General features: G+C 35.8%; 1 protein-coding gene across 2 annotated transcripts in view; it reads left to right on the top strand.

Moving 5' to 3' along the window:
* cep85l (centrosomal protein 85L) overlaps positions 1 to 13,976 on the top strand; it is a 108,848-nt gene that overhangs the window by 41,839 nt on the left and 53,033 nt on the right. For both annotated transcript variants that reach the window (XM_087298763.1, XM_087298762.1), the window contains exon 3: positions 11,645 to 12,342. In XM_087298763.1, the coding sequence (XP_087154889.1) occupies positions 11,645 to 12,342 (698 nt within the window). The remainder of the gene's footprint in view (positions 1 to 11,644; positions 12,343 to 13,976) is intronic.

Below are 13,976 nucleotides of genomic sequence, written 5' to 3' on the forward strand. Positions count from 1 at the left end.
CTAAATGTATCTAAAGATTTAAAGCTTTAAAGTTTTAAAGAGTTTTGTCATTCATCAGCCTGTTAATGGTTAACAGTTAACTGTACTGTTGTAACTAGCAATACTACAATGGAGGCTGTAGTGGTTCAGTGTGTTTTGTTTATTTTTATACCTTTTTTTTGTGCACATCAAAATTTACTCAGGTCGACAATACTGACTTACACTGATAAAAAATAATTTCCTAAATGCGATCTAGAATTGGGTATTCAAGTTCAAAGAGCCACAAGTTTTACTTTGCATAATTTTAGAAGCTTTGCTGACTTTAAAATGTTCATACCAGTTTGTTCTATTAATAATACTGAACATTACATTTAAATTAGTTACACAAAAAAATATGGGAAAAGTGGATTAACATCTTGAAAAAATGCATTTACATTCAGAGTATTAAAGTTTGATCAGATATTGAGCTCCATTAAATACAGAGCACTAATACATTTTAATATTTAATAATTAATTAGCCCTATAACATAACACAAACAGATACATTATAATTTTTATAGGTTATAGTGGTTTTACTCAGGGTGTATAAAATTTAGTTTTTTAATCATTATGAACCAATGTGAGTAAGAGGTCCACTGCAGAGCTCATCCAGCTGTCATTAGTGTAACAGTGAAACTCTGAGAACTTGCTGATGTGATGACAGCTCCATTCATTGTTATTGCAGCACTTTTTGCTTTACAATTTTAATATGTTTGTTTGCCATGCTGCAAAGAGGACCGTCTGATATTTGTACAATGCAAAGTGTAAAGCCTATCGCACTGTGGATGAGGTGCAATGTTGTGCGTGTCTTTAAAATGCTATTTGTTCCCTATGAGTGAAGCCTGCGCAGAGAGGTGCGCACTCCGCAGCACCCAGCTGATTGGTTACTTAGGAACCCAAGCCATATACAGGATAGTGCTTTCAGCCACCGATAATGTTCTTATTGATCTTGTATTTTAACTGAAATATTGTCAGTAAATAGACCTGAGCATTCATTTAGTTGTTTAAGCGTAAAAGAGGTAAGCGTGAGTGAAAGGTAAACGCTGTCAGGTGCAGGAGACAAGCGCCAAAAATCACAGGAAGCGTCCGGCCAGAAGCGCTTATTCAATAAAAGTCCCCTTTCATAGAGGCGGGCCGCTGCACTTCTTTTCCTGTGTCACGAAAGTGTCAACTGCATTTAAATGACATCAGCATAAAGCTTAATTTTTGCAGTACTTTTGAGCTCAAATTATAATAAAGAAGTACATTAACCTTCAGAATGATGCGGGACACAAATTCATCCATGTGGGCCCATTGATTACCCCTCATCTAAAATTTTCTTTGCGGCCCCTCCTAGCGCCATCTGGCGGCCCCCTGTTTGAAAACCCCTGGCTTAAGCTATTTATCTTTCTGTCTGTTGTTTTATCTATTGTTCTATCTATCGTTCAAGCTATCTATCTATGTCTTGTCTGTTTGTCGCTTTATCGTTCTGTGTCCCATCCATGCATCCATCCATCGTCTGTCTGTCTGTCTGTCTGTCTGTCTGTCTGTCTGTCTGTCTGTCTGTCTGTGTAGTTTTGATGAATTGCTGCTTTGTCGTGTGTACTAATTTACCAACCCTGATGATATGTCATTTCGACAGCCCCCTTATTTCTTGTGAACAGGTCATATCCGGTTTAAAATGCCTTTCTTGTCCTCATATCCATATTGCTGTCGACAGAATCATTCACTACTTCAAGCAAGCACCCATCATGTCCTTTCTCTTTAATGTGCCTGATCTTTTATTAAACCCTTCTTGGCCCAGGGCCCTTATGAGAATGGCCCTCCAGTTCTGAATCGGTACACAGCAACCGTCTTTTTGGCGCCAGGCTAATGGTGAGAGACATGACAGTGAAACCTAAGAGCGCTTGCTAAATATGTGCTAATGTGGTAATACCATCCAGTCCACAAACAGACAGCACACACTTGACAACTGACGTCAGAGCGTGTTGTGATACACTTGATACAGAGTACTCACATGTATGCTTACCAATAACCATGTGCACGTTCTCATTAATTTTCAGCATTATTGACCATATAGTGAGTGGCAGCACTTTATTTTGTATCCTAAAAGTGATCCATGTGAGTGGGTGTTTTTTTTTTTTTAGTCTAGCACTGAATTGTAACTTACTCTTGACATTTTTTCTCTTTTGATTAGCTGTGAATCATTGCAACTGGATAAATGAGTCATTGAGTTGAGAATTGAGAAACCGTATCAGCCAGAATCAGTTATTTTTTAGGGGTGTCACGATTTCGATTTTTAAATATTTAATTTTTAATCGAAATCGATCGAAATTTATGCTCAATTTCGATTATCGAATCAAAAAATAGAATCGTCGATGCTGCCACGCCCCCATGTCACGTCAGCTTGGCTTGCCAAGCGGGAAAAAAACAGGCTTGTTGAAGTGCTTGTTAAACTGCAGAAGCAGGAGACCCATCGACAGAACTTAAATCCTCTCCTCTTTCAATGAAGTCGCCGGTGTGTGAGCATTTTGGATTTTCAGTGAGTTATGTTGACAACGTTCGTGTTGTCGACAAAAAAACACAGTTTTGCAAGCTCTGCTATGTACGTATTACGTACGGTTCGTCCGATAGACAACACCGGCATCGCGATCCTCCGCCCGCCCCCGTTGCAAATCCATTACAAATCCATTGCAAAAGTAAACATTCAGGCCCTGTTTACACTGTCTTTGTTTTTAAATGGCATTTTAGAACGACAACGATTTGACATCCACAGTGGCGTGTAGCATTTCTGAGCAGCCCTTCTTCCTCTCTACCTCTGAAAATGCACATCACGTGACCACACAGACGCACTCATAGCCATGCGCTCCAGACAGCAGGTCCAGGCAGTCAGAGGACTGCTTCAATCTTTCACTCACTTGTACTTAGTCATTTTAGCGCACACCTCAGATACTGTTGGCTGGTTCCTGTTGGTTGTGCGTCTTTTTTACAGACGCCATTATAACGACACAGATCACTGCCTATTCACGAGTCCCGCAGAAAAAGTGATTGACAGCTGGTAATTATATGTGTATCCTGCCTTTATTCATTTACTGTATGATTTGTTTATGGGTAACACAAAGACCATACAGGTCAGGTAGTTTAAACGGTAGGCTACAAATAATTAATTGGTCATTAATTAATTAATTATTCATAATCAAAAATCGAATCGAATTGTGCCTTCAGAATAGAAAATGTAATCGAATCGAGAATTTGGAGGATCGTGACACCCTTAGTTATTTGTGAGCCAAATCAATGGATTAATTGAAAGGATTTGGAAAACATGTTCAGTAGAGGAGTCCTGTGAAAAGCGCACTGATGAAGTTTTTATTGAACTGTCATGCGGGTTTTCATCTTTTTTTAGCTGTACTGCTCAAAGCGCTGTTGGTTATGCTGTTGCGTAACTTTCACTTGTTAGCATGCACTTTTGCCTGTTGCTGAGTAAAAATAAACACACGTGTTCCAGCTGTGAGCCTCTGTAAGAGGTTGATTGATTGTAGTGGAGGAGGCGGCTGAAATAACACAACACAACTCTTTTGCTTATTCTGGCTCCGGGAGATTGTTTAGCTCGAGGTCACGCTTGGACAACGATTGCAGATGTTTTCTAACTGTCCATGTGAATGTCATGCTAGAGGGTGGAAGGTGTCATTGAGGATAATGCCGGTGGTTCACAGTTGTTATGTGTGACATGGTGGTGCAAGGATGCTTGTGTGTGTGTGTGGAATTTCACACTGAAGTCAGGAAAGTGATTCTCTTTTATTGGCTAAATTGTACATTCATGCATCTATCGATCGTTCTTTCTTTTGATCTATCCATTGTCCTTTTCATCCATGCAGAGTTCTGTCTATATATCCATCCATCCAATCATCCATTGTTCTTTCTATTCATCGATGTTTTATCCATCCATCCATCCATCGTTTTTTTTTTTCATCCATTCATCCATCCATCCATCCATCCATCCATCGTTTTTTCATCCATTCATCCATTCATCCATCCATTTATTCATTCATCCATCCATCCATCCATCCATCCATTTAATCATCCTTTTGTTCTTTCTATCCAGCCATCTGTTCGTCCATTAATCCCTCCATCCATTGTTTTTTCTTTCTTTCTATCTATCCAGTTCTTTCTTTCTATCTATCTATCTATCTATCTATCTATCTATCTATCTATCTATCTATCTATCTATCCATCCATCCATTCTTTTTTTATCCATCCATCCATCCATCCATCCATCCGACCAGCCATTATTTTTTCCATCCATCAATTCTTTTTTCTGTTTATCCATTCTTTTTTTCTATTCATTCATCCATTCATTATTTTTTCTATCCATTCATTGTTCTTTCTTTCTAGCCATTGATTCATTGTTCTTTTTATCAATCCATCTGTCTATCATTTCATCCATTAATTTTTCTCTCTGTACATTGTTTTTTAATTCATCCATAGAATTTTTTTTGTTCTTTCTACCCATCCATGCATCCATTGTTCTTTCTTTCCATCCATCCATCCTTTTTTTCTTTCTATCCATCCATTGTCTATCCATTCTTTTTTTTCTTTCGATCCATCCATGCTTTATTTTTACTTTCTATCCATCCATCCATTGTACAGTTTTCTATTCATCCAACTAACCATCCATTGTTCTTTCTTTCTATCCATCTATCCATTGATCCATTGTTCTTTCCATTCACCCATCCATCCAATCATCCTTTGATTCTTTTTATTCATCTGTCCATCTGTTGTTCTTTCTTTCTTTCTTTCTTTCTTTCTTTCTAACCTTCATTCTTTCTATCAATCCATCTATCCATCCATTACTCCATTCACCCATTGTTCTTTCTATCCATGTATTGTCCTTTCTATTCATCCATCCACTCATCTTTTGTTCTTTCTACTCATCCATCCATCCTTTTTTTCTTTCTTTCCATCCATTCATCCTTTTTCTTGCTTTCTAATCATGCATCCATCCATTGTTCTTTCATTCCATCCATCCATTTTCCTATCTTTTCTCTGCTCCCACCATTTCTAAAAAAAAATTTAGCTCTAGGTTCACAATTGGGCTGCTCTAGCTGATAGCAGAACACCGCATACTGGGGAGACAAAATACAGATAGTAAGGCCTCATCTGATTGGTCAAATTTGGTTAAACAAGCTATAATAAATGTATCACACCTATCTGGGTACTTGCTGCCTGTTGTATTGTTCTTCAGTTTATTGTTTCCTCACTCATTTGTTCACTCATTTGTTCTATCTGACGTTTTTTTTTTTTTTTTTTTGGAAAGTCTATTGTTGTGTCTGTCGATCACTTATATATTCACACATTCCTCCATACACTATAAATTCCTCTATCATCATTGCACTTATATTTTTCTTAATTTTCTTCAATGTTTGTGAAGAAAGTTGTCAGATAGAGAAACACAGAAATGCCTGTCATATTGCAAGAAAAAAAAATCATTTTTGATGATTTATAAATGGCCTGATCTTTGTAGGAGGAAAAGCTTAGTAGATTTCTGTGACCCACATTTCAGAATCCCACAGATACAAGCACAGAAGGCACTGCATTTATCACCTCGCTTCTAAAAAGAAACACGCCAAGAAACCCAAATCACATGAAAGTGCACAGAACATGTTCATTGGGGATGGGTATTGTTTAGATTTTATAGATATCCATTCCGATATCGATTATTTGATACTGTTATCGATACTATTTACACATTTTCATTGCCCTAGATGCATCAATTCAGCCTCAGGGCAATGACATGCAATCACTGATCATCTGTGAGGAAAGATGATCAGTGATTGCATGTCATTGCCCTGAGGCTGAATTGATGCATCCAGGGCGATGAAAATGTGTAAATAGTATCCACCATCATGAACTTCACTTCAAATCTTCTGAATCTTAACCTGTTTTCTACAATCCTAATCAATGATCTGAACGTACTGTTCTCAATCCTGGTTGTCACATTTATTCAGTAGTAACACAGACATTCTGCTGGGAATTGTGGGACTGGATCACCCGTAGCCCAAGGCTCCAGCAGTCCTGGTTTCCTCAGCCTTGCTCTCCTCCACCTCAATGCAAATTAGATCCAGATGAGGTTATTCTGGGCCGCTGAATCCAACCTCTCTGGAATGGCCCGTCCAGCCCGTTTTACGACACGCCGCTCCAAATATAAGGAGATTTTGGAGGCAGTTTGACTATATAAGGATAGAAAGTAACATGCTGTATGCTAAAACTCTTTTGTCATGTGCAAAACGCAGGTTTTCAGTATTAAATCATGATGTTGTGGATAAAAACTGCTTGATTGTGTTGGATTTATGTGGTTTTCTTCTGTTTTAAAGAGTCTAGTGTGTGATTTTCACATAAGCCTGTTAAAGTCGTAAACACGAACAATTCTGTCTGTCGTGTTTTACGCATTCCTGTCTGCTCCATTAGAAATCGCATTTCTAAGCTCTGCTTTTGCTGTTTGATACAGTTTTCATGAGTATTTTCACTTGTTGATTTTTAGATTCTGTTTATCTTTCAATAGAGGTGAAGAAGATTGATCCATCCATCCATCCATCCATCTATCTATTGTTTTTTAATTCTGTCTGTCTGTCTGTCTGTCTGTCCATCTATCATTCTATCTATCCATTGTTCTATCATCTATCCATCCATCCATCGTTTTTTCTGTCTCTCTGTCATTTTATCTATTTATTGTTCTATTATCTATTCATTTGTCAATCTATCTATCTGTGTCTGTCTCTTTCTATCTGTCCATCCATCCATTGTTTTTTTCTGTCTATCTATCTATCTATCTATCTATCTATCTATCTATCTATCTATCTATCTATCTATCTATCTATCTATCTATCTATCTATCTATCTATCTATCTATCTATCTATCTATCTATCTATCTATCTGTCTATCTATCTATCTATCTATCTATCTATCTTTCGTTCTATCATTGTTTTAATCTATCGTTCTATCCATCAGTCATTTTATTTATTGTTCTATCATCTATTCATTTGTCAATCTATCTATCTGTGTCAGTCTCTGTCTCTCTGTCCGTCCGTCCATCCATCCATTGTTTTTTCTGTCTGTCTCTGACTATCTATCTATCTATCTATCTATCTATCTATCTATCTATCTATCTATCTATCTATCTATCTATCTATCTATCTATCTATCTATCTATCTATCTATCTATCTATCTATCTATCTATCTATCTATCTATCTATCTATCTATCTATCTATCTATCCATCCATCCATCCATCCATCCATCCATCCATCGTTGGATCATTGTTTTATTCTATCGTTCTATTCATCTGTCATTTTATTTATTGTTCTATCATTTTATATATCGTTTTATCTATCTATATATCTATCTCTCTGTCTGTTGTTCTGTCATTTTATCTGCCATTTTATCTGCCAATCTATCAATCATTCTGTCGTTCTATCAATCATTCTGTCATTATATCCTTCTATCATACTATCAACCATTCATCCAACCATTCAACAATGTATATGAATTGTTCTTATATTCCATCCATCCATCATTCATCCTTCTTTTCTATATCATTGTACTTTTTATTCAACCCGCCTTTCCATTTATCAAATCATCAAGTTTTATTGATCCATAATGTGTGTTTTTTTTATCTGTTTGTTAAAAAAAAGATCAGAAATGTGCCTGGTTTGGCTCTGGTTCTTTTTTGTGAACAGTACTTTTTATTATTGCAATTTTTGTTGAATGTAGAGAGAATGCAGCATATGATTGTATTATAAACAACCATAAATCCTCACCCCTACCCAAGTAGACTTGTTCTATAATGGCAGAAATTAAAGCATTGCAAGTTCAGAAAGTCTTGAAATCCCCATTTATCTCGACCTTGAGTGACCAATGAGATAATCAAAAACAAGTTATCACATTACACAGCAATTAACACGGCCGTTAAAAGCAGAAGTGAAAGTAGTCTGGAAGAGCAGGTAAATGCCGGAGATTTGATCTCTGTGGTGGTTTGGCAGTGATCAGTACTGTATGTGTGTAAAGTAGTGCACATTTGCTGTAGCAGAGACTCTTCAGAGGAATTCCTCATCCAGCTGGTCTTCTATTGGCAGACACACAAAGAGCCTCCATAGAGACGAGCACTGTTTACTTTAGCCTAAGAAGAAGGTTGAGTGTTGTCATTCTAAAATTTATAGACTTTCATGAACATTGAAACCTAATCTGATGTCTCTGATATTACTTTGGGAATTACCTGCTAATTTCTCAAGTGACTTTTATAGCTCACAAGGAAAATAATGGAGAAGGGAAGCACAAACAGAAATATTTTGTGAAGAACAGGAGAAATAAAACACTGTGATTTAAAATGATGTGTGACTTGTCACTTTTAATAATTTATTTTCAATTTTATTTCACTCGTTTCATTTATTCCAGTATAAGAGTTTAACACTTTTTAAAGCACTTATTTGGTCAATTTCCATAATGTAATTTAATTTTACATTTTAGAAGAAGAAATGTGCTTTTTTTTTGTTCTGTTAAGATTAAGAAAGAAATAAGCAGAATAAAAGTGAGTTTATTTTGTGTTGTTGTGTTTTGTTAAGATAAAAAAAGCAATAAGCAGAAGGAAAATATGTTTTGTTTTTGTTGTGTTTTTTGTGTGTGTTTTATTTTAAGATAAAGAAAAAAATAAGCAGAACGAAATTGAGTTTGTTTTGTGTGTTTTTTTGTGTTCTGTGTTGTGCTTTTGTTTTAAGATAAAGAAAGAAATATGCAGCATGAAAGTGAGTGCGTTTTTGTTTTGCTATACATATTATGTGATACATATTGAAATAAACACTTACCTGCCACTTTATTTAGTACACCTGTCCAACTGCTCAATAACGCAAGCTTCTAATCAATCAATCACATGGCAGTAACTCGATGCATTTAGGCATGTAAACATCAAGACGATTGTCAAGATGATCTGCTGCAGTTCAAACTGAACATCTAAATGGCAAAGAAAGGGGATTTAAGTCACTTTGAACGTGGCATGGTTGTTGGTACCAAGTGCCAACGGGCTGTTCTGAGCCTACTGTTGATATACTCAGATTTTCACGCACAACCATCTCTAGGGTTTACAGAGAATGGTCTGAAAAAGAGAAAATATCCAGTGGCAGTTCTGTGGGCGCAAATGTCTTGTTGATGCCAGAGGTCAGAGAACAATGGCCAGACTGATTTGAGCTGATAGAAAGGCAACAGTAACTCAAATAACCACTCGATACACTCAGTTCTGAGTCTCAGACTGGTTTCCTGAACAAGACAACGAGTTCACTGTAGTCAGATGGCCTCCACAGTCCCCAGATCTCAATCCAATAGAGCACCTATGGGATGTGTTGGAACCGGAGATTCATATCATCAATGTGCAGCCGACAAATCTGCAGCAACTGCATGATGCTATCATGTCAATATGGACCAGAATCTCTGAGGAATATTTCCAGTACTTTGTTGAATCTAGGCCACAAAGGCTTAAGGCAGTTCTGAAGGCAAAAGGGGGTCCAACCCGGTACTAGTAAGGTGTACCTAATAAAGTGGCCGGTGGGGGCATATTGCAAAGTAATACATATTGCATTTGTAAAAAAAAGTGTTTTAGTCATATTTATCTTCTATATACATCCAATAGATGTCTAATAGTTCATCTAAATGTCTTCTCATAATAATTGCTGTGTTGTGTTTCTTTTTACAATTTAATAAAATGCTTAACATGTATTACTTTAAATCAGACCTGTTTGTACAGGCGTGTGTGTGTGTGTTGTTCTTGTCCACTGACTCAGAGTCAGATGAGTTGAGTTTCTGTTTTTGTGGAGTGTATGATCGGGGAATCCCTGTGGCAGTCAGGGCAGTTGGAGGACTCTGGGTGTCAGTATTAGATCATCTCCTTTCAGTTACTTTGTGTCTCCGAGGAAGACTTGGAGCGTGTTAGAGAGTGTTATATGCTCTATTTGTGCTCCTGTACTAGTCATTTCTTGTAAACCTCATCAGAGGCTTGCCAATTCAAATGTCTCTGTCTAATACCTTTCAGACAAGGGCATGGAAAACAGCTCGTTTGTTGATCACTTTCAAATGAAGCTTTTCTTGGTTTGTCTTCATGTAAATTTGTATGTTAGTTCATACATTATAAAATTCGTAAAAATAAATATTAAAGTATGCACTTTTTATTTTACTTTATTTTTTATATTTTATTTTATTTTAATTTTATTTTATTATTATTTTATTTTATTTTATTTTATGCAGTTTATTCTGAAATGGCAACCCTTGGTAAATAAAGGGATTAAGCTAAAAGAAAATGTATTAATGAACTTTACTTTGTCCAAAAATGAGCAGTTTAGCTCTCTGTTCAGTCTTATCTACTACAAATTTTACATAATTAATTCATTTATTTTATTTTTGAATTTATTTTATTGGGTGACATAGTGGCTCAGTGGTTAGCACTGTTGCGATACAGCAAGAAGGTCGCTTGGGTTCAGGCTGGGTCAGTTGGCATTTCTGTGTGGAGTTTGCATGTTCTCCTCGTGTTGGCGTGGGTTTCCTCTGGGTACTCCAGTTTCCCTTACAAGTTCAAAGACATTCGCCATAGGTGATTTGGGTAAACTAAATTGGCCTTAGTCTATGTGTGTGTGAATGAGTGTGTATAGAAGTTTACCAGTACTGGGTTGCAGCTGGAAGGGCATTCACAGTGTAAAACATATGCTCGATAAGTTGTAAGTTTATTTCGCTGTGGCGACCCCTGATGAATAAAGCGACTAAGTTGGAGGAAAATAAATGATTGAATTTATTTGTTTTTTTATGACTCTATCATTAATTAAATTAAAAAAACATGTGTAAGAATGATATAAAAAACACTTGTTTGGAACTCTTTAATTCAAAGTTTTAAATGTTTTTGTTTTCTTTTATTGTTTTCTTTTCATTTTATGCTGTTTTTTACCATTTCTAACCATGTTTTCCATTTTCTTTTTTATTTAATAAATCTATCATCATTATACTTATAAAAGCCTAAGATTATATATTCATTTAATGTTTTGTGTGTTTTTTTTTTTTTTTCATTTTATGTTGTTTTGGGAAATCATGACTTTTTTGAACGCATATTCATTTGTTATTATTATTATCATTCGAAAAAAGCACTAATTTTTTCTAGATAAAATATATCTGACCATGTTTTCCCTTTTACTTTTTTATTATATATAATTTATTTTGATGTATCTATCATCAATATATTTATAAAAGCCATTGCATTCATTACAGTTAAAGAATAACATCTAAACACTTATAAACGTTTTTGTTTCCTTTCTCTTTTTTTATTTTAGAATTGGTTTTAATTAAATGAATCTGTCATCGACAGCCTGTATAAGAATATTTTAAAAACAATTGCTTGGAACTCTCCAATTATTATTTATTTATTTATTTTATGATTGGGGAAACCATTATTTGACTTTTTACACTTTTAAATGTATTATTATTACTGTTTTAAAAAATAATAATAATTTTACTCATTACAGTCCAAGAATAACATCTAAACACACAAACAATCAAACATTTAACCCTCAAAATATATATTTCTAACCACGTTTATCTTCTTTCTTTTTTTTCCTCCTCCAGATCACTCCAGCTCTAGCGGGACGTTGTCCTTCCTCCCTCTGCGTCCCCACGGCCCGATCCCGACGGCTCTTGTCATGCCCTCTCCATCCAACTCCAAACTCAGCGCTCCCTCGGCACCCAGCAGCCCCTGGAGCAGCAGCTGCCAGCTTCCCTCGCCTCTCGACATCCCCCTGGACATGAAGGATCCCCGTCCCGTGCGTCGATGGTCCTCCCTCACCCGCCTCACCGCCCAAGAAAAGCCCACTCCAACAAACCGTCCTTCCCACCGCACGGACCCACATGGATCCCTAGATCGAGGTGTGCTTTACGGATACCGGCACGACCCTCAATACTCTGATGGATTTATTTCCGAAAACTTGCTTAAACTTTCGACCAATAAGTATGAACTGGGTAGCAGCAACACTTTAGGTAAATCGGACTCGTGTTGTTCATCTCCCCTGAAGCCGAGTACACTAGACCTCAGTTTTAGTGCCTTACCAGAGAGTAAGACGCCACCTGTGGGACTGGCAACGCCGGGACAGAGAGGGTCGTCTTCACTCAGGCAGCAGGCGGTCGGTGGGTCACCCATTCAGCCAGCGGTCAGGACTCAGATGTGGCTAAGTGAGCAGATGGAGTACCGGCCGGGACCTGACGGGTGTGGATCATGGCAGCAGGAGCAGCAGCAGCAGAGGGAGAGACTCAGACAAGACTCTGAACAGGTCAGATTTGTTGTTGTTTTTTTTGTAGGGGATACTGACGTATGATGGGTGCTACTGGAGGATTATTTTATTTTATTTATTTATTTGTTTATTTGTTTTAGTTTAGTTTATCCATTACAAATTTAACATAATTAAATCATTTTATTTTAGAATTTATTTTATTATTATTTATTATTTTAATTAAGTATTATTTATTTATTTATTTTAGGTTATTTTATCCAGACAATAAAATAAGTTTTTTTTTATTATTTATTATTTTATTTAGTATCATTTATTTTATTTATTTTAGATTATTTTATCCAAACAATAAAATAAAATAACCAAACAACATAGCACTCTGTTTGTTCAGTCTTCTGTACTACAAATTTAACATATTACATTTTATTTTATTATTTTCGTTTAGTATGGGTTTGGGGTGTTGATGTAGAATTGGCTTTGTGGCAGCAGCAAAGAAATGCTGGAAAAAGAATTCCACTTAAAAAAATAGGTTTGCTGCGCCCTCTGGTGGAGGCCCAGTGGAAGGAGGAATTTTTGGTTACAGCAGAAGCCACAGGATAAAGAAATGAAATATGCTTTAGTTATCTTTTTTTTCTTATGTGACAAGAATTCAAGTGATGTTCCATGTGAAGAAATATGTCATAGTAGTGTAGTGTTTTATTAAGTGATTATATTTTAGCATTGCATTTATGTTATTTAGTATTTATCTAGTATGACAATATTTATTTTTCATTTTTATTTTACTTTTAGATTGAATTTCAGTATATTGTTTCAAATTGTTTATTTTATAATATTAAATATTTAGTATTTAGTTTTTTAATTTAAATGTGCTGTAGTATTGTATATATATATTTTTTTTTCTCATTAATTATATACATACATATTTTTTTCTCTATTCATATTATATGTCTAAAGGAAAATGTAAAGTTTTATCTTTAAAATTTAAAGTAAAATTTAAGTTTTCGTTTTATGTACAATTTTGTTGAATGAAAATATTTACAAATTTATTTTTAAATTTATAAAAAATCATACAAATTTTTGCTTCAGTTTTAGTTAACATTTGCTTTATCTAAGCTGCATTTAATTTGTTGCCAAGACAATAATTATTAAATTAAAAGTTTTTATTGTAACTTCATTTAAAATGTTACCTCAGTTTGTTAAAACAAATAATGTGATGTCCATAGTAAAACAGTATTTATTTGATCTGCCAATGTTTTTTTTATATTTTTCCATAACATTCCAGAATATGTTTATGTAGATCCATGCTCGTTCCTGGAGGGCCGGTATCCTGCTGAGTTTAGCTCCAAATTGCTTCAGCACACCTGACAGGAAATTTCAAGTACAGGGGTCACTAAAGAGCTGCCTTCCTGCAGGTTTCAGTCGCAACCCCGACCAAACACACCTGTCTCTAATTATCAAGTGCTGCTTCAGGTTCTACTAAATTAGTTCAGGTGTGTTTGATCAGGGTTGGAGCTTAAAACCGCGGACACACTGCACTTTTCACTTTATAGGCTTCCATTCATACACATTTGAATGCGACACGCCGGAAAACGCATGCACGTGCGACAAGTTTTTTCAGTTTGTATTGCAAAGGTGAACTCTGATCTGCGAAATTGCATTATGTGACTGTGAAACCA

This window comes from Danio rerio, chromosome 20 (genome assembly GCF_052040795.2).
Source record: "Danio rerio strain M-AB ecotype USA chromosome 20, GRCz13ab, whole genome shotgun sequence".
Lineage (NCBI taxonomy): Eukaryota > Metazoa > Chordata > Actinopteri > Cypriniformes > Danionidae > Danio > Danio rerio.